Source organism: Mesoplodon mirus, assembly GCF_964341445.2.
Source record: "Mesoplodon mirus genome assembly, chromosome: 2".
NCBI lineage: Eukaryota > Metazoa > Chordata > Mammalia > Artiodactyla > Ziphiidae > Mesoplodon > Mesoplodon mirus.
The window spans coordinates 110,057,236-110,078,959 of NC_138977.1; the positions used below are offsets into that span (position 1 = coordinate 110,057,236).

General features: G+C 37.1%; 1 protein-coding gene across 1 annotated transcript in view; it reads left to right on the top strand.

The window, feature by feature from the left end:
- Positions 1 to 21,724, top strand: part of ANK3 (ankyrin 3) — a 337,518-nt gene that overhangs the window by 98,890 nt on the left and 216,904 nt on the right. Inside the window, exons 2-5 of the mRNA XM_082643157.1 lie at positions 10,073 to 10,174; positions 10,887 to 10,985; positions 11,194 to 11,292; positions 19,014 to 19,112. Coding sequence (XP_082499283.1) covers positions 10,073 to 10,174; positions 10,887 to 10,985; positions 11,194 to 11,292; positions 19,014 to 19,112 — 399 coding nt within the window. The remainder of the gene's footprint in view (positions 1 to 10,072; positions 10,175 to 10,886; positions 10,986 to 11,193; positions 11,293 to 19,013; positions 19,113 to 21,724) is intronic.

Genomic DNA, 21,724 nt, shown 5'->3' on the forward strand with positions numbered 1-21,724 from the left:
TAAATTTGTTTTTGAAATCTGTGAGTCTGTTTCTGTTTTGTAAATAAGTTCATTTGTATCATTTTTTTAGTTAGATTCCACATATGGATGATATCATATGATATTTGTCTTTCTCTCTGACTTCACATAGTATGATAATCTCTAGGTCCATCCATGTTCCTGCAAATGGCATTATTTCATTCTTTTTTATGGCTGAGTAATATTCCATTGTACATATGTACCACATTTTCTTTATCCATTCATCTACTGATGGACATTTAGGTTGCTTCCATGTCCTGGCTATTGTAAATAGTGCTGCAATGGACATTGGGGTGCATGTATTTTTTCAAAGTATGGTTTTCTCCAGATATATGCTCAGGAGTGGGATTGCTAAATCATATGTTAGTGCTATAGTCAGCCTTACTCTTGACCTCAGGATTTGTGAACCCTAGGGCTCCACAGAACCTCTTTCCTCTGTTGAGGAAAGAGCCTGGGCTTATTATCAAGCAGTTATGGGTTTCAGTTCTTGCTGCCTACTTATTAGCTGCATGACCTTGGGCAAGTCACTTACCTTTTAGGAAACTCAGTTTTTCACATTTGTAATGAAGATTCCTACCTTGATTGAATTGTTAAGAAATAATAATAATAAAGCATGTATAATGATACAAAATAATATATATATAATGCTCAGTAAAGTCCCTGACCTGTGATAGACCCTTATTAATATGCAGCTCTCATCCTTGTCATAATTTTCTCAGAGCTCTCAGTGGCTCCTCGCACTTTCTTGAATAGTGTTCAGTGCTTCTGGAATATTCAGCTAGAGACAGCGAGCTGACTACTACCTCCTGGAGGTTTTTAGATGGATCTGGGCGTCACATGGCTAGGGCCCAAACTGGGCAAGTAGCAGGGTGAATTTTAAAAAAAAAAAAGATTAAGTGTATTTCCAGCTGTAAAAAAGTGAAGATGTTAGGGTAATGATAAAAATAAGTCTTTTGAAGAGTACTGTGAACTGGCACAAAGGTAAGGGATCTTTAGAGGTGAAAAATGACATGAAATCAAGGACCAGTTTTACTTGGCTGCATAGACACAGGACATGGGAGACCAAGGTGGACAGTCTAGTGAGAGCTTTGCAATAAGCTGGACCCCAAAGAGTGTAGCTCCCAATATAAAAGGTGGCCAGGAAATAAACCCACCGCATAGAAGAATAGAGCAAAAACTTGCCTGTCTCAGTTGGTTACCAGATAGAAAGAAAAAAATCTCCCCTGAGAATCTGTAACCACAAGGAATCCCTCATATCCATACAAGTTTGAGGTCTAAATTTATCTATTTTTGTTTTTGTCTTTAAAACAAAAACAAAAAGCCCTCAAGGCAAGCATTTATTTCAGAAATAACCTTGGGTTGATAGTGCCTCTAGGCAACTGGCAGACACAATCTAAAATTCCTCTTTGGCAGATGGCACTGTTAACCCAAACCTTAAAATATTCCCAAAGATTAGTTTCTAAGGACTATGAGCTCACAATCAATCATCACAAACTACAGAAAGTGTAAATTGGTACCATCACTTTGGAAAACAATTTGTCATTAACTAGTTAAGTTGAATGAGCACATACCCAGTGACCCAGCATTTATGATCCTAGGTATATACCTTAGTGTCTTGCCTGTATGTACCAGGACTGGTGCCATAATGTGCATGGCAGCACCGTTCATAGTAGACCAGGAACAGCACAGTTAACAACTCCACAATGGATAGATTCTGTTATAATCACATAATGATATCTCCTGCAGCAGCAGTGATGAATCTACTGCAGTTACACATGTCAACAAGGATGACTCTAATACAGCATTAGACAAAAGGAACATGTCACAGAAAGATATATATAATGTATATATATATATATATATACTGTATATTATATATATATATATTATATATAATTATATATAATGTATATATATATATCATAATGTATACATCATATACATCATAATGTATGATTCTACTTATAGAGAGTGCTAAGATAGCCAATTATATCATATTTGGCTTATCAAGGTTTACGTAGATGTTAAAACTATAAAGAAAGTCATGAGAATGATTAACTAGAACAGAGGATGCCTTTGGAGAGCCAGTCAAGGAAGGGCTCATTGGAGGTCTACAAAGCTGCTTGTAACTTTGATTCTTGAGCTGACCAGGTATGTGGGTATTGCTTTTACAATTTTTCTTTAAACTGTTCATATATGTTTTATGCAGTCTTTTGTATGTATGATACACATTCTGATAAGCACTTTTTATTTTGTTATTCTTTTTTTTTTTTTTTTGGTGGTACGCGGGCCTCTCACTGTTGTGGCCTCTCCCATTGCAGAGCACAGGCTCCGGACGCGCAGGCTCAGCAGCCATGGCTCATGGGCCTAGCCGCTCCACGGCATGTGGGATCCTCCCAGACCGGGGCACAAACCCGTGTCCCCTGCATCGGCAGGCAGACTCTCAACCACTGTGCCACCAGGGAAGCCCCTGATAAGCACTTTTTAAAAGGAAGATGGAAACTGTAAAAGGCCCCAGTGACAGAATATTTGATAGGATTCATGTGTGTAACTTTCTGGGAGGGTCTGAGGGGAAGAATGAAGAAGGAAGACGTAGTTAAAGATTTACGCCTCTCAACACAAGAAAAAAAAATTACAACTATGTACAGTGATGGATGTTAACTAAACTTATTATGGTGATCATTCTCAATATATACAAATATCAAGTCATTGTACACCTGAAACTAATATAATGTTATATGTCAGTTATACCTCAATTAAAGTAAAAAAGATTGACACCAAAGTTGCATGCCTGAGGGGTTAGGATAATCTTGGGACCTTTAAATCAAAATAAGGAGATCAAGGAGTTTATTACTCACATCTCTGCCATGAGTACTTAGTTGCAGTGACAGAAATGTGTTCTCAGTAAATGTTTGTTGTTGCTATTGAGGTGAGGAAATTGTGAGACATGGAAATGGAAACGTTTTAGGATAGATACAGATGGGCACAGTGTAGACACAGAGTGTTAGGTGTAAAAAGAATTGTGGAAGTCATGATAGTGATGAAATCACTTTGGGAAGGAGCACAGGAAGGAAAGAAATGTGAGATCCAAAAATGGAAAAGGCCCAGTTTTCAGTGATGGGTTGAGGCAGTGAAGAACACAAAGTTGTGAACAAGGAGTTGAGAGAAGCTAAAGGGAAGATGTTGAAGAAGGAGAAGGTGATCAATGTCCAATGATTCAACATTCAGAGGAGAGAATTATAATTAAGTAATGGGATTTGATGACTGGAAGGTCATTGGTGATTGCATACAGAGACTTTATTGATTAGTGTGAGATGCCATATTGCTAGGGACTGAAAGATGAGTTGTCAATGGTATTAAGGATATAGAAGCAGTGAGACTAACCTAAACCAATCCTTCAAAACGTTTGATATTCACAGAATGATTTTAAAATAAAATAATCATTCATTGAGTGCTTGCTATGCACTCACCCTGTTAATTACCCTACATGAACTAATTTCATTCTAATAGTAGATTAGTTTATCACCATTTGGCAGCTGAGAAAACTGAAGCTTAACACATGTTAACACTTAACACATATGTTAAGATATTTGCCACAGGTAGCATTGCTAGTAAGTGGAGTTGTTGGGATACAGACCAATTAACCAGCCTACCACACTGAGAAATAGACATGCCTTGCATGGGCGCTAGGTAGAAGACTAGAAGGAAAGGGGCTTTTTGATTGTATGTGTGTAGTTTGTTTGTTTGTTTGCTTTAGGTTTAAGAAACACCTGAGTATGTTGGTAGGCAGGGAACAAGGACACCAGTAGAAAAAAAGTACCCGAAGCTTACAGGAAGGGTCATCTTCCCTTCACATGGTTCCCAGATAGTTGGGAAGATGAGATGTAGGAAAAGGATTGGAGAATTGGTTGATCAGGTATTAATAGGCCTCAGAGACTGCTCCCTGCTGTTCAGAGGCAGTGGAGCAAAGCTCTGTTATGTACTCAGAGTCGCCAGTCTGCATTTCTTCTGGCGAGCTACTCTTAGCCTGATCTTGAGCCTTGAACTCAATGAAGGGAGTGTGCTCCAGCGAGAATGTACCTGAAGTATGGCCTAGATAGTTAATTCGATGGATGAATGAACAGATGGATGGACGGATTGATTGATGGAAGGTGAATGAACTAATTAACCAAGAGTTACTGGGCATAGACTATTGACCAAATATTTATTAAGCCCTTTTTTAAAGTAGTGATTAACAGCCTAGACTCTGGAGTCAGACTCTCTGAATGTATTCCCTGCCAGTCACAAGATGTGTGTCTCTGCAAAAGTCGTTCATTCTACAGCCTGGTTTCCTCATCTATAAAATGGAGCTAGCAGTGCTTACTTGCTTACTTGCTTACTTGTTTCTTAGGGCTTCCATAACAAGCCATCACAAACTAAGTGGCTTAAAACAATGGAATGTATTCTCAGAATTCCCTGGCAGTCCAGAGGTTAGGACTCGGCGCTCCACTGCTGTGGCCAAGGTTCAGTCCCTGGTTAGGGAACTAAGATCCCGCAAGCTGCACCAGACACAGCACATAAATAAATAGGGGACTTCCCTAGCAGTCCAGTGGTTAAGACTTCGCCTGCCAATGCAGTGGGTTCAGGTCCTATCCCTGGTCGGGGAGCTAAGATCCCACATGCCTTGCAGCCAAAAAACCAGAACATTAAATAGAAGCAATATTGTTGCAATATTGTAACAACTTCAGTAAAAACTTTAAAAATGGTCCACATCAAAAAAATCTTTAAATAGGGCTTCCCTGGTGGCGCAGTGGTTGAGAGTCCACCTGCCGATGCAGGAGACACGGGTTCGTGCCCCAGTCCGGGAAGATCCCACATGCCGTGGAGCGGCTGGGCCCGTGAGCCATGGCCGCTGAGCCTGCGCATCCGGAGCCTGTGCTCCGCAATGGGAGAGGCCACGACAGTGAGAGGCCCGCGTACCGCAAAAAAAAAAAAAAAAAAAAAAAAAAAAAAGATCTGTAAACAAATAAATAGATAATCAATCTTGCACAGTTCTGGAGGCCAGAGGTCCAGAATCAAGGTGTCCTCAATGCCACACTCCCTCCAAAGGCTCTATAGGGGATGATTCTTCCTTGTCTTTTCCAGCTCCTGGTGGCTTCTGGCAGACCTTGTCTCGAGGCAACAATACTCCAGTCTCTTCCTCCATTTTAACATGGTTTCTCTTATGTGTCTGTGTCTCCTCCTCCTCTTTTTTTTTTTTTTTTTTTTTGCAGTACGCGGGCCTCTCACCGCTGTGGCCTCTCGTGTTGCGGAGCACAGGCTCCGGACGCACAGGCTCAGCGGCCATGGCTCACGGGCCCAGCCGCTCCGCGGCATGTGGGATCTTCCCGGACCAGGGCACGAACCTGCGTCCCCTGCATCGGCAGGCGGACTCTCAACCACTGCGCCACCAGGGAAGCCCTCCTCCTCTTTTTTTGTAATTGAGATATAATTGCTATATAGCACTGTATTAGTTTCAGGTGTACAACATGATTCTGTATTTGTATATCTTCTCTTGTTATTAGGACATCAGTCATTGGATTTAGGGCCCATTCTAATCCAGTATGACCTCATCTTAAATAATTATGTCTGTAAATGTCCTATTTCCAAATAAGGTCATGTTCTGTAGTTCTAAGTAGACATGAATTTGGGGGGGGGGCAGCATGATTCGACCCCACTATACTACTTCATGGAAATATTATAAGGACTAAGTTAATATAAGTACTTATACAATTATTACATATTATCTTAAGTGACTAATGATATAATCAAGTGCCAATAATATAATTAAGTTATCTAAGTGCTTGTAATAGTATGTAGCACATAGTCAGAGGTATGAAGTATTAGTTATTCCTGAGGTTGGCACTCAAGAAATGCTTATTTTTTTCCAGTCACTGCTTTTTGCTGAATAATACCAATATTCAGTACAGGTGAAAATTCTGAGTTAGTAGGTTAATTTATCATGATGTTTGATTCTATCCTTGAAAAACTTTCCTTGAAAAACACACAAGGTTCATATTTCTTTCCTGTCTAGTAAAATTACTAAGTAGACAAGACATCAAAGTGGCGAAAGACACTTTCATTTTCCAAGTTCTTCCTTCAGATTTTCATCATCTTGGGGGGGAAATGAAATAATGACCAACTTACTCATATTCATTTTGTACCAACTAACTCCGTAGGCAATGGCCTCCTCAGTATGACTTTCCATGTGACAGCACTCAGCCTCTCATGGGACCTAATTTCCTTCCATAGTAATTTGTCTACAATTGGCTTTAAAGAGACATTGTTTGGATAGAATGTTCCAGATTAAAAACAGGCTGTAGCCTGTGTTAAGAGTAACCCCTAGTTACTTGACGGAATGATAGCTAAGAGATGCAACACATTGATATTAAGCCTAATACAAAATATTGTATATATTTTTAACATTAAGGAAATAAACAACAGTATATAGGTACTACAGGCAGAATCTGAAAAAAGAAAAAAATGAAGACTCCATTATTTATCCTGCCAATGAAGCAGCACAGTTTGGGAAAGTGTAAGGGTGAGATGAAGGCCAGCGAGTGTTAATTGGTACCACATCTGTTTTGTCCCCCACCATACAGCCAGATGTTGGCATGACTAGTTCAAAATTGATGTTCAACAAATATTTGTGGAAGGAAGACGTGGCTGCGTGGCTTGCAGGTGGTTGAGACTACAAGGAAGATCTTGGTTCTTTGTCTGTGGGCTGTAATAATTGCATTTCCTAAATTGTCACATTTCTTCAAGGCAGTCTTCATTTCCCTCTTCCTGCTTTTTCTTTGTATTTTCCTCTTTCTCTCCCTAGACTTCTTCTTTGAAGTACAAGCTGTGGCTGATTATTATGTATTGGTGTATTGGACATGTCTGCACATAACAGAGGGCCGGGAGAAATGAAGAAAATAAATCTTTGTCCTTTTTCTTCTTCCTAAAGATCTCAGGTGATAAATTAGCTACCTCAGAGAATTATTTGATACCAGGGTTATTGGCTGAAATAGATATAGGGAGGGTATCCACCAGAGAATTCTTTATCATTAGAGCAGGTGTTCTTAAACCTAAATCTGTGAGCAGGCTTAGCAATCCTGAGCCATATGAAATAGCGTGGAAGTTGTGTTTGCATATGCATGTTTGATGTGTGTATGCAGGTTTGATGTTTGTATGCAGGTTTGATGTTTGTATGCAGATTTGATGTGTGTATGCAGATTTGGAGTATGTATGCAAATTTGGAGTGTGTACGCATATATGTGAAATTGTTGAAAGAAAGGAATTTATTCGTTAACTTTTGTTAGTCTCAAAAGAATCTGAGCTCCAAATAGGTAGGCAACCACTGAATTAGAAGATTTGGTTTATATTGTCTGTATTTTGTTTTGCTTTAGAATTTCTGGTAGGAAAATTCTGAGAAAATGTGGGAGAAAAATGACAGTATATAACAAAGCCAAACCTTTTCAGATCTGGAATCAATTCAGGGGCTTTCCTTGAATTCTGACACCTCTTTTTGAACTTCTTTAGCTGCTGTTTCTGTGTACTCAGAGTCAGGGTTTGGGGTGCTTACTTAACTCACAGTTATTATCTTTGGCTGTTGAAATATCCAGGCAGATTAATGTCATTTGTTTCCAGAACAGCATCAGAGCCCTTCTGGGCAAATTCCCTGATAAGTCACTGAGCTGGCACAAAGAAGATGGTATTTTATGGTACAATGACCCATCTTTGCTTAGCTAATTTATTTCTAGCTGAATTTACAAACCAAACAAAAACTAACCTTCTCCAAGTACCAAAGCTGTTTAAAGACTGAATTTTATTTTTCTTTACATTTCTGGAAACTTTGGTTTGTTCTTTGTCTGATTTGAACCAAATCTGTTGTCTTCCTCTTACTTAACTCTCTGCCCTGATTAAATGATCTGCCTGCTTGACTCAAATCCCAATTTTACTTTAGCAGCACCTACATGTGTTCCCAGATACCCAACTCATGGCTCAGTTTGTGCTCTCTGCTGTTCAGCTTTGTATCGTAGTAACTTAAGTAACTGCTGTTGTTAATAAAGCCTCCTGTATTGTTCTAGGAAATAATCCGTTATTTCCACATAATTTACTTATTTGTTGATTCATTCATTCACAAAACATTTATAGGCACCTGCTGTGTGCCAGGGATGCTTCCAGCTATAGAGGAAAGAGAAAGATGGATGTTATACATATAGTCACTGCCTTGTGCTAGGTCAAGGCATATGGCAATGCCTCAGGCAAGCCAAAGATTTAAGACTTTTGAAACCTACAGTCTTTCAGCAAATTGGTTTACCATTTATTTAGAGCAATGGTTCTCAACAGGGGCGGTTTTACCCTTCACCCTGGGAAACTTGGAGACATGAAGACATTTTTGGTTGTCACAAATAGGAGATTGTACCTGGTTGGTAGATGCTGGAAATACTGGTGAACATAGACACTGAACAGGACTGTCCCCATATCAGAGAATTATATGGATCAAAATGCCAATAGTGCTGAGATTAAGAAGCCCTAATTTAGAAGAAGCAGTGCTCCTTCAGAGAGAGGCACACTGCTGTACATGGGAAGGGAGGAGACCCTGAAGACAGTGCCCTTTTTCTTTGAGGTCTTGAGCAAGTCAACTCAGCTGAATTGACCCACACCAGAACCAAAGATCCTTCTGAGAGATGGGATTTCCTTCATCTCAGGTACATTTCCAGGGTTCAGTTAGTATTCCTCAAAGATTGGCATCTTGGTGACTTTAACTTTTTTAAGTTGCCTACCCCTTAAATCTGCCTCTGCTTGTTCTTAAAGGGCTTTCAGTTTAGGGAGGAAGAAGGGCAGGTATACCAAAAACTGTGATACTGGGTGATAAATACCAAGAGGGCTCAATGAAATCAGTGCCTTGGGAGCACTGAGCAATTAAGCTCTGCCTGTGGTCTGGGAAGGCTTTACAGGTGAGGTGGTAAGTGAATGGGAGTATGAAGGACATAGTTGGCAAATGGCTGAAAGAAGATACTTTCCTCTTTTAAGCCATACCCTGCATGATTGCATTTATAACCAGTGATGTTTTGGGCGGGCCTTTCAAGAAAATCTACTTCTGTATTGTTTTACATGGAACAAGATTCCTTTACAAATTGTACAGACTCAACTTCGCAGTCTTTCTTCTCATCACCTTCTTTCTATTAAAAATTTCAATAGTAGATGATTTCAGCTGCATAATTGTAGGTATTAGAGTTTAGCAGTAGTTCAGAGTTGTATGCTTTCAGTGAATGAATTACAGACTTGGCTTCTGTTATTTTAAAAATGTGTATATATTTCTTTGTTTGAACCTGCTAATGCTTCTGATAAAGTTTTCTGCAGCCTGTGGATTTAGCTAGCTTGAAAATATATGGAAAGTATGCTTCACAAACTGTGTAGACATTTATAAATGAATGCTTTTCAGATAGTCTATGTTCCAACACATGGCTATGTCCTGCAGGAAAATTGAAGAGAACATCATTACCCACAAATTCCTGTTAAACTAGTGTGACGTTAAATGTATTCGTGAAGCTATTCATTGAAAAGTTGGAGAGGTACAAAAGAATGGAGTAGATGTTAAATTTCTTTTTTTTAATTATATGAGTTTCAGGTGTAGCCTTATAGTTCAACGTCTGTATAATTAAATTTCTGATTAAAGAGAACAGTGAGGTTTATAATAATGTAACTATCAGAAAGTTACAGGATTCTTCTTAACTTTCATGAAATTGTATGTTGATTTAATGTACCTACACATCATGGAAATTTTCTCTTTCGGTTCAGAATCAGTTATGACATCACAGAAGGGGTAACTTTATACACTTGAAACTAATTTTGGAAGAATTTGTTCTTTTCCTGGTGACTTTATGAAGACCTTTTATTAGTGTTTTCACGTTAGAAATAAAATAGTTCAATTGAAAAAAATCTCAGTTTTGCTTTCTTTTTAGTTTGGACAATAATTCTGGGTAGTTAGCAACATGCATATTAGTTTCCTTTTTATCAACAGCACGTTTTTTTCTTTTTTATTCAGTCGGATGCCAATGCAAGTTACTTAAGAGCAGCTCGAGCCGGACACTTAGAAAAGGCCCTTGACTACATAAAAAATGGAGTCGACATCAACATTTGCAATCAGGTTAGTTGTGGTGATTGTTGTTGTTATTTAAGTTTTTATTTTATTTATTATTTTTTTTAATTTTTTTTTTTATTTTTTAACATCTTTATTGGAGTATAATTGCTTTACAATGGTTATTTAAGTTTTTAGATAAAATTTTAAAAATCCAGACTTCAAACTCCTTACATCTTTCATTAGATTTTACCAAGACTTTCTCTTTTTTGTCAGTGTTTTCTAATAAATGTCACCAGCTTGAATTATCAAGTTATTCTCTGCTTTGTTAGAGAAGCATTCAGAAATGTAGGGCTTCCCTGGTGGCGCAGTGGTTGAGAGTCCTCCTGCCGATGCAGGGGATGTGGGTTCATGCCCCGGTCTGGGAAGATCCCACATGCCGCGGAGCGGCCGGGCCTGTGAGCCATGGCCATTGAGCCTGCGCGTCCGGAGCCTGTGCTCCACAACGGGAGAGGCCACAGCAGTGAGAGGCCCACATACAGAAAAAAAAAAAAAAAAAGAAATGTAGATATGTATGCTTTAATAACTAATTCCTAAAATTTAGTATGTAATGACATCAGAACAACCTATCTAATTGCCACGAGTACTTTTATTCCTAATTCAAGTTCCTACACTAAACACATACAAGTGGTCGTTGGTGGGAACTCTTCAGAGTTCTTGGTTGACTGTTTACTCTTCTGTTTTCAACCTGCTGAGTAAAGCTTTCCCTTCACTTAATCAGAATGGGTTGAATGCTCTCCATCTTGCTTCCAAAGAAGGCCATGTAGAAGTTGTTTCTGAGCTGCTACAGAGAGAAGCCAACGTGGATGCAGCTACAAAGGTCAGTATCACACATTTCGTGCTTTTTATATCAATTGCCCAATTCAGTGAGAATTCAGCCCTCGATAAGAATTGAGGCACGCTTCTCATGAGATACCTGTCAACCTTGTTCTCTTTGGGGAACTTATAGAGGGATTTGATATTTTGTAAAATGTTGAAAGTAGGGAGAAAGGTGGGTGAGCTCATGTATCTTGCCTTTTGTTTTACAGAAAGGAAACACAGCGTTGCATATAGCATCTTTGGCGGGGCAAGCAGAGGTGGTAAAGGTCTTGGTTACAAATGGAGCCAATGTCAATGCCCAATCCCAGGTAAGCCTACAGCTCTACTGCCAAGAAATGTTGTTATAATGATTCACAAACAATGTTCTGGGTCAGGTGCTTGCTTGGTTTATGTATCTTCTAAGAATATAATACTTAAGAGCTATATCCCATGAATAACTGTATTATTCTGGATTATTCAATTTCATATATATCCTCATTTGCAGTACTCTTTGTGTGAGACGTAGAGGTTTTTAAAAGGCATCCATCTGTAAAACTGGTATGTATGGCTAGTAGTCATAGACACAAATGATTAGAAGACCTCCGTAATGTAGAGACTTATTCTGTTTTATGATGTTAGCTCAGATCCAGTCTCAGTATTTACTCACAGACAAAGGAAATGAGGAGGCCTATAAAAGAGGAAATGCCCTTAGAAGTTCAGAATATATCGGTGCTTTATCTAGTTAAAAAAGGGAAGACACCAGTTAATTCCTGTTTACTAACTCAGGCATCATCGTTGTTCCCTGAAACAGATTAAAAAGAAAAAAACAAGCAGAAGAAACTTTAAAATCCCCAAAGTTTAAAATTTCCAGATTGTTAGTAATGAATATACACTGATAATTCATTCAGAAGATCCTCCTACAAGCTCTCAGAATCTTCCATGAAGTTCTAAGGAAAATACTAATAGATTATCATTTGGCAGACTTTGAGTCTAAGACAATTAAGTTCACTTTATTGTTCTAAAAGTATAGGTCCTTATTATCCAAATTATTCATTACTATTCATGTCCCCACAGATGTGAGCTTGTGTAGAAGAGCAAACATCATCATAACGTACACATATCCACTTAGAACCTGACCATTTAAAAAAATTTTTTTTGAAGTATAGTTGATTTACAGTGTTTTAATTTCTGCTGTGCAGCAAAGTGATTCAGTTATACATATATATATATATATATATATATATATATATATATATATATATACACACATTCTTTTTCACATTCTTTTCCATTATGGTTTATCACAGGGTATTGATCACACTAAGTGAAGTAAGTCAGAAAGAGAGAGACAAACACCATGTGATGTCACTTATATGCGGAATCTAAAATACGACACAAATGAACCTATCTACAAAACAGACTCACAGACATAGAGAGTCTGTGAGTCTGTTTCGTAGATAGGTTCATTTGTGTCGTATTTTAGATCCGCATATAAGTGACATCACATGGTGTTTGTCTCTCTCTTTCTGACTTACTTCACTTAGTGTGATCATCTCTAAGGACCTGACCATTGTTAAAACTGGCCCCTACTCAAACATTCCTTCCAGTTGAAGGCTGACATCTATCCTCGTTCGTCAGTATCTACCTCAGGGTATTAGATTTTGAACCAACAACCAACTGTAGAACAAAGCTGCAAGTTTTGCAAAAGATGTAGGATTTCATGAAGTCAGGGAAAGTGATGCTGGAGGACTGCTGTGGTGTCATGACTTTCTGGCAGTAGTTGCCCAGACTGTGTGAAGAATTTGGATGATTTCCTGACAGTGTTTCAAACTCGAATGATTTGAAAATCAAAAGATTAAATGAAGAAAAAAAATTAGGTGAGGCCTTTGGTTCCCAAGTAGTTTTTGCAAAAGGACTATCTTTTTGCTTATGCTCTGAAAATAAAAAGTGAAGGATGTCAAGCCGTCATATAATTTTGTTGGAAGAACATCATACATTTTCGCCCTCAAAATCATAGTTGGTTTAGTCTTCATTCACTCTGAGAACCTGTACATGAATGCAGTTGTAACCTACCTTTCGTTAAATCATATAAAGTCATTTTTACAAGGTCTGGTTTTCTCTTTCAAGATGAAGTCTCAATCTAACTTTTTTCATTATTTACTGCGGCCTTTTGATCTCCACTTTAAATGCACTTGATTTCCTCAGTCTTTTCCAGTACTGATTATCTTTGGATAACAGGAGCCTCTTATATTTTATGGGTCCACAGAATTGTAGTGATTCTCTCCCTTGTTACTCCCACTGTAGCGATGAAAGCTCTGATGCCATTGAATAAGTGTCGTGGAAAAGAAACGGCACTGTACTTCCAACTACATGATTTCTTGTATAATTGGTCTAACCTCTAGTTCCCTATGGTTGGACATTTGTTACATAGTCTATGCCACCTGTGCTGATTCCCTTTGATAGCTCACTTACAGTAATAAAGCTTTTCCAGAAAGGAGTGATATAAAGTTGAATATTGACAAGTATGGTACTTGAAGAGAAATACAGACCAGCTGACCACAAGGGGAGCATTATGGTTTTCAACCAATTATTTTTAAATGCCCCTGTAATTTCTCACTTAGGAAATAGCTAGTGTTAAGCTCTGAGATAGTGGGAAAACTCTTCAGTCCATTTTCATTTTCCTATTCGAAAAATTAACCTTCCCTTCTTTTAAACATTATGCACATTCATGACTAATGTTCAGAGGAGGCGTGGTTTTAAACGTTCTCTGCAATCCCTGGGAGAAGCTGTAGTTGAAATAAAATCCTAACCATATTTGATTTCAATGTATACACATCCTCTCCTGATGATGAAATGCGGAAGGAGAACGTGGGCTGTGAAATTCTCTGTTCCTTGCAGCTGTGCTTGGAATACCCAGCCACCCACTTGACAGAAAACCTGCCCCCCTTTCCTCTGGACACCTGCCCCCAGAAGCTTTCTGAACTGCATCGTTCTGTGGACAGAATAAGTAATGAGATCACCATGCAGCCCAATGGAGTTTCAAAGATAATTCCTGGTAGCAACTTTTCAAAAGGAACTTTAAAGAACAGCAAGCAATAATGACATGAAATGCAGTGAAATTCCATTTGGTGGCAGAACATAAAACATCCCAGGAATATTATTATTCAAGAAAGTGTATCCCTATCTAAGTGAAATTTTATCCTATAGACAATATTTAATAGCCGACAAGAAACAGCGTAAAGAGAGCCCCTCACCTTCCTTAAATATAAAAATTCTCCTTGAAAATAAAAATGGCATGGGACAATATCAAGTTCTGATGAACTGAGGCTCTATAAACTAGGAATTTGTGGATATTCTTGTAATAATTTTTGTCATTGCCTTGATCTTAGGTCTTAATAAGTTAGTTAACTCTTTCTTATATTACTTAACATTCCAGGAATCATTTAGGCCTACCCTAAGAAAGAAATTGGGTTAGATAACTAAACTGTGATTTTAAAGAACTCTACTACGATTCCTAACTTCTTAACTCTACTAAGTTCTTAATACTTTATACGAAGTACAACAATGATTAACAGTGTTTGCTCTTGAAAAATCTCAAACTGCCATGTCAAATGGCATCCCTTACACTTTTCTCCTTCTCTGTCTTTATTCTATAATATAAGGTACCAACTATGTTTATAAAGAAGCAAAGTCTATTTCATATAATATTTTAACTCTCAAAGTATTCTAAATTGACAGGTTTTCACAGTGGTTTTAACAAAGACAAGACCCTTTAATTAAACCAATGCTTCCTTTGTCTTTCTGGGTTTTTTAATGTTTCCTATGGGTGGGGGGAGGTCAGGTCCTGATGAAGTCAGACAATGGGTGTGGTCCAGATAGAGCCTTTCTGACCTTTAAACTAATAGCACACCTCTGATGTAAATAAGCTTCACAAAAATTAGTAGCATATGTAAATCAGTACAAATATATCACCATGCCCTTAACATTTTAATTAATAACAGCACTTTATGATATACAAAGGCTTGGTTGGAGGAAACAAGGGTGGATAAAATTTCATGGATGAAATTTAAGCCCTTATTTATATTGTTTCATTTCATTTTTATTTTATTTTATTTTGTTTTATTTTAGTGGGTATTAGGTAGCATGCCTCAGTACTGTCTATAAAACTATAAGTCTGCAACTTTGCATACTTATGATAACACCACAATATTTATAATAACAGCATATTCAGAGCAGAAGGTACTGAAGATGTTGGATAAAATCAGACATCAAAAAGCATACTCAGTCTTGAGCCTTTTGAGAATTCAGTGTATTGTTGCTACAGAAAAGGAAATGTAAATTGGGCCACCCATATGTTCCTTTTTGGTCAGCTCTTTGTTTTGGAAATTTCCTAAGTTAGGAAATTAATATAAAACCAGTGATGTACATTTTTCTCTTAGGAGAAAAATAACATTCTTTCTGAAATATTACCATCTTCCCAATCCAGGTGCTATTTCATGAAAAATCATTACAGCTCTAGGTCATCTACACTGGATTACTGTGCCTTAACCCTCTTTGCACTAGAGAGTAATGGTAAATTTTGTTATTCACTCTTTCAAAAAGGTGCTTATAATTATCTTCCTAGAACCATAACTAGTGTGTATGTGTTCTCACGCCTTGTTGATCCTTTCCCAATAAACGAAATTTGTATTAATTAGTGTTAGTCTCTATTGCTTTAATCCAAATAACTTCAGCAATTTGGAATTATATGAGGAACCCATAGAACAGAAGGCTAAAGAAGCTTTCAGAAAGCTTTGGAAACTAGGTAGTCGGAGTGAGAGAACCTAATCAGAAGCTAAAGGGTAAGGTTGCCCTTTGATACAGTCTCTACAGGCCATTCGAGGGTGGGGAGGGGAGATTTGGTAGAAAAGAGAATTGAGAAGGACATAGAATAGACATGGAAGAGCAAGCAGAGCCATGCCGCACGTGTGTCCACCCTGTGGTTGAAGAAGGGCAGGCCAGTTTACTTCAAAGTCCAACCAAGACAAGTCCTACCTACACATCCGTGAAGATGTAGTTCCTCTAAAGAAAACAGAAACAATACTGCCAAAGGAAGGGACCAAAATAAACACACAAACACACACACTCAAATACCCAGTATAAAATTGAAATTTCCATTATGGAGGCCTCACCAAAACCATTGTGTCACTATGGTCAGCAGAAGTAGAATGAGACCATTCAATGCCATATACTGGATGATTCTGTTTACATGAAATTTTTACTACAGACCAATCCATCGAGATGGAAGGCAGATGAGTGGTTGCCAGAGGACATGAGGAGGGGCAAATGAGGAATGAATACTAATGGTCCAGGGTTCCTTTATGAGGTGATGGAATGTTCTGGAGTTAGATGGTGGGGATGGTTGCCCAACTTTGTGAACAGACTTAAAAAACCACTAAATTTTACACTTTGAAAGAGTGAGTTTTTTGGTGTGTGAATTATATATCCATAAAAATATATAAAAATGGGGCCTCCCTGGTGGCGCAGTGGTTGAGAGTCCGCCTGCCGATGCAGGGGATACGGGTTCGTGCCCCGGTCTGGGAGGATCCCATATGCCGCGGAGCGGCTGGGCCCGTGAGCCATGGCCGCTGGGCCTGCGCATCCGGAGCCTGTGCTCCGCAACGGGAGAGGCCACAACAGTGAGAGGCCCGCATACCACAAAAAAAAAAAAAAAAAATATATATATATATATATATATATATATATATATAAAATGAAACAATATGAAAGAATGTGACCATTCGGAAAATGACCAGCTTTCAGGTAATAGTGTTACAATGGCAAGCACTCAAAAAACAAGAGGAAAAGCTATTGTGGAAACTATTCACTACAGAACCCCATCTTGCTGTGACCCGTGTCTACGTATTATTTCTGAGAAATTCCAGTTGTACACATTTCACTCTCTGCCATTGTGAAAAGGGCACACAGAGTGATCTAAAAGTTGTATTTCTTAAGAACCACTCTTTGGAAGCTCCAGATCTGTAAGAACAGCATCTCCTAAACCTCAGTGCCTAGTTTTGGGTTTCCTTCAGGGGTCATGAAATGTTTGTTTGGTTCTGGCAGGTTTCCTCCAGAACAGTGCGCAGGTACACTGGGCTAGAAACCAGGCATTTGTAGGTGAACCAGTGTTTCCTAGGTAACTTGAACTACAGCAGACCTCTGCCCTGAAGTTGAGAATCCACTGACATATATTATCTACTTGATATTTATGTCCGAGAGAATGACATCCATTTTGGAATTTTTCCTTAAGAACTTTACTCCTAAAATCTGAATCTTCCATCTGGAAATTTTGGGTGATGTGGAAAGATATACTCAGTTCATAGAGTGATAAAAATCCACACTGGTTTTCACCTTTCTTTTCTTTTTAATATTTTTCCTTTTTTTTTTTGGTTAAGAGATATTTAAATCAGCCAAGGATTAAACAATCTTTCATTTCGGTCAAATAAGAAAATGAGAAAATAGCAGTATGATAAAGGGTATCCTAAACAGATTTCAGGTTCCTTCATAGCTCTGGGAAGAGTGACAGAGATGAAACCCACGCAGACACACACACACACACACATTGGGTTGCAGTTTTTCCATGTTTCGTGTTTAAAATTGATAAAATCTTTCATAACAGAACAAAGCAGCAGTGAACTTAGTGATGTTACTAGGTAGATAATTTAAAAGGAAGAAGCTTGACTACCGTGTCATATTCTACTGACTCTAATTGGGTGTCTCTAATCTTGAGTTTGGCAACCAAGTAACCTAGTTTATTACATTTATGTGTAAAATAGAATAAGTAGAATAGAGGAACTCTCTGATGAATAAAGTATATATGCTATGGTAGATTTGTTATGTGATAATACTTCTATCAAGAATATTTTTAACTTACTTCCTAATTCTGAGGTATAAACCAAAAAAGTGAGGTTACCAGAGGCTGAATTATGTTATTCATCATATAGTAATTAATACTTATAATAATTAACCTAAACCTTTTGAATCACAAAGTTTTGAGTAATGTTTGGTAACATTTAATTTAGAATGTATTTACATTTATTCTTTGAGATTGCATAGTGTAAACAACAAAATTTCCAGATCATTCAGTTAAATAGGACTGAATTCTGAAAATCTTATTCAAAGAGAATTTATTATAGTTTGAAAAATACCTGTTTTGGTGTATATATCTTACAATAAGTTTTTTAAAATATTACAGTATTTCATAGATGTGAAATACATTGTTTTAGAGAACAAACATATATGCAACATATTTTTACTAAGAAGCTTAAGATGTATGTATTCATTTGCTTCCAAGTTCCTTGGCAGTTGGGCACATTTCAGACAAAGATGCACAATAGAATATATAATATATGAACGTGTGTGTATGTATTCTGAACATGTCTTTGCAAAAAATGCAAGGAAGGATACTTATAAAAAGTAGACTACTAATAGAATTCTACTTTAAAATTGAAGATATACCCTTTTCAAGTTGGTGTTCTTTCCTTTGCTCTAAGTCACCCCATCTGTGGTAAGTTTGAAGCTGTATGAAATTAATATAAATTCTTTCCAAAGTAGAAGCTATTTCAGGTGTTTAATTTTATGTAAAAGTATTACATATTTTATTTAAGATAAATAATTTTTGCTTGGGATAAAAAAAGATTCATTGGGACAATGACCAAATGTATTTTTCTGCATATTCTCATGGCGTCTAGTAAAATCCTTTACTCATGGTAAACACTCAGTAAGTAGTTGATGGTTAAATGAATGTACATATTTATCTAAAGTGGATATATTGGTATGAATTATACTTAAGTAGCAATGAACCACACTCAAACTATGAATTAGGAAGTATAATTGTGAATTATACATTCTGCTTAAATTATGGTGCTTAGGTTTTCTAATAAATATGAATATATTAAAGTTTATTAAAATTATTATGTGTGAGATTCCCTGGAATATATAATATCATCAGTACAGTGGAAAGATAGATTTGCTTTAAAAAGCCACAAACATTTTAATTCTTATTTTGCAGAATGGTTTCACACCATTGTATATGGCGGCCCAGGAGAACCACCTGGAAGTTGTCAAGTTTCTCCTTGACAATGGTGCAAGCCAGAGCCTGGCCACGGAGGTAAGACACTTTGGTTCTTTCCATGGGTAAGTTCACATGTTTATAGGGCATTTTATAAACCTGAAGCTGTAAATTGAGAATTTGTCCCACTGGTATTTCATTGCAGTTGTATATTAATGTGTGGGCTCGCAAGTTTTTATGAAATATATTAGAAAATTCTATTCCTAGTCTTTCAAGAATCTTCCACTGCATAGATACCCTTTCTGCTCTTAAATGCCTGGCTCTACCCTATAACTGAGCTGTTTATTTACTATTTACATATTTGCTTGAGAACACTTATCTGCTTCTTACAATTTTCTCTCAAAGGCAGCCACTGTTTTGAAATATTTTTGTGATAAAACATAAGTTTTAAATCTGGTTTTTTTCCAAATTTAAGCTAGCATAATTATAATGATTGGATTTATATATTTCTAAAGTAAACTAATTAAACTCACACTTCTAAACAAAACTAGTACACATTTTTAAATACTAGATAAAAGTGGTATTTAAAAAAAACATTTGCAGTCAGGAATAGAGGAGTTATTTAAAAATAAAAAGTTATTTAAGTCACTGGTACTGTTTTAGGTAATACAGTTTATTTTTTAAACTAATCTGGATGGAAGATTGTGATCCCTTGTAAAGTGTATCACTAGAAATCTATTGCTAATAATAAAGGACCAATGTTTGGGTATTCTTTATTTTTAACAAAACAATGAATTAGAACAGATGTAGGGTTATCCCTGTCATAATACCACTCCTCTGACTTTCATTCTGAAGTATTTCCTGAATGGCACAAGAAAGATGACAATACAGGGATTGCATATAGCCTCACCCAGTTTTTGAGATTATGCCTTCAGGGGAAAGCACTAAGTAAATGAAGAAGCAGTTCACACAAAAAGAAATACAAATGACCATAAATGTTTAAAATACCTCACCCTCCCTCTTAGTCAAAGAAGTATTAATTTATTAATCAGATAAAGAATGAGATCCAGTCTTTTGCCCATGGGATGAGGAAGAAATTCAAGGGGTAGAAAAAACTGGAACTTAACTACCTTATTGGTGAAGTTGACAATTGGTTGCAACACTTTTGCAGAAGCAGTAACTATCAAAATTAGTATGTATGCACCTTTTTACATAGCAATTCCACTTCAAAGAATTTCTGTCACATATATTAGAAGATAATGCCAAAAAAATAGTTATTATATAAGAAGCTCAACAATATGATTACTAATGACAATTTTTTAAAAACTAGGAAGGACAAATAGGGACGTCATTGGATAAATACTGCTCTACTTAGACAGTAAAATGTTCTTCTGCACTATTAACAAGGAGACAAGACTCTATGTACCGATACAGGAAAATGTCCATAGTGTATTGTTGCCAATGGTTTATTTTGAAAATTAGGAGGGAGCCTTACTTTTCACTTCATACCCTTCAGTTCTCTTGGTGATTTTTATCTTGAGAATGTATTTTTAAACAATAATATCCTTAGAGCTTGGTAAGAAATAACAAAGGAACCAACATTTGTAGACGTCGAGCAGGGCCCATCCTCACACTGGGAGGAAGTAGCCTGAGTGAGTCCCTCAAGTACGAAGAAGCACAGGTCTCATCATGCTTTGCAGGGAGAATGGGCAGCAGCGGTTGTTGTAGAAGAGAAAACCCATTCGCATTTTTAGATGGAAATACGAAATAATATAAAATGTCCTGATGACAGCAATTCCTTAGTACTGTTTTCTTCTGTGAAGGACAGGTAGTATTCTTTTTCAGGCTGCAATGGACAGAGCATCAAGTGTCTCTCCTTTAGAAGCAAATATAAGCCCAATTAACTGCTAATAGATTAGAGTTAACTTGTCAGCTAATTATCAGTAACTCACTGAGTTCTCCAATTTTTTTTAAGCTTTCAAGGCCCCAAAAGAGGCACTACAACCAAGTAAAAAGAAATATTTTATGAGATCCTTAAACAACTAATTCAGTCTTTTAGCAAGAAGATAGGTAGGTAGGTAGGTAGGTAGATAGACAGATAGATAGATAGATAATGTAGATCGATATGTAGATGATAGATATCTAGATAGATAGGTAGATAGATCGATATGTAGATGATACATATGTAGATAGAGATATGTAGATAGATATATATGTACATAGATAGGTAGATAGATATGTAGATAGATATGTAGGTAGATAGAGATGCAGACAGGTAGGTAGATAGATAGATATGTAGATGATATATATGTAGATATGTAGGTGATAGATATATAGATAGAGATATAGATAGAGATATGTAGATAGATAGATAGATAGATAATGCAGATAAATAGATTTTTTTTTACTCCTTTATATTAATTTCAAGAGGTTTTTGGGGGGTTTTTTTGGTAGCTTTAAAAAATGAATGAATGAATGAATGTTCTAAGAACAAATCACAGCCATGTCTTCAGGAGAGCGCTAGTACAGCACTGTATAAACAACATCTATCTGATCATCTAGAGCTATTTGAAGCTTTGACTGAAGTTTTATCTCTTCTTTTGGATTATTAGTACTAGAGACTAAAAAGAACAGCAAGAAATAAGATGTTTCATTCACACAATGTTCTAACTACGATTTGCAATAATATTGGTATCATTTATACAGAAGTC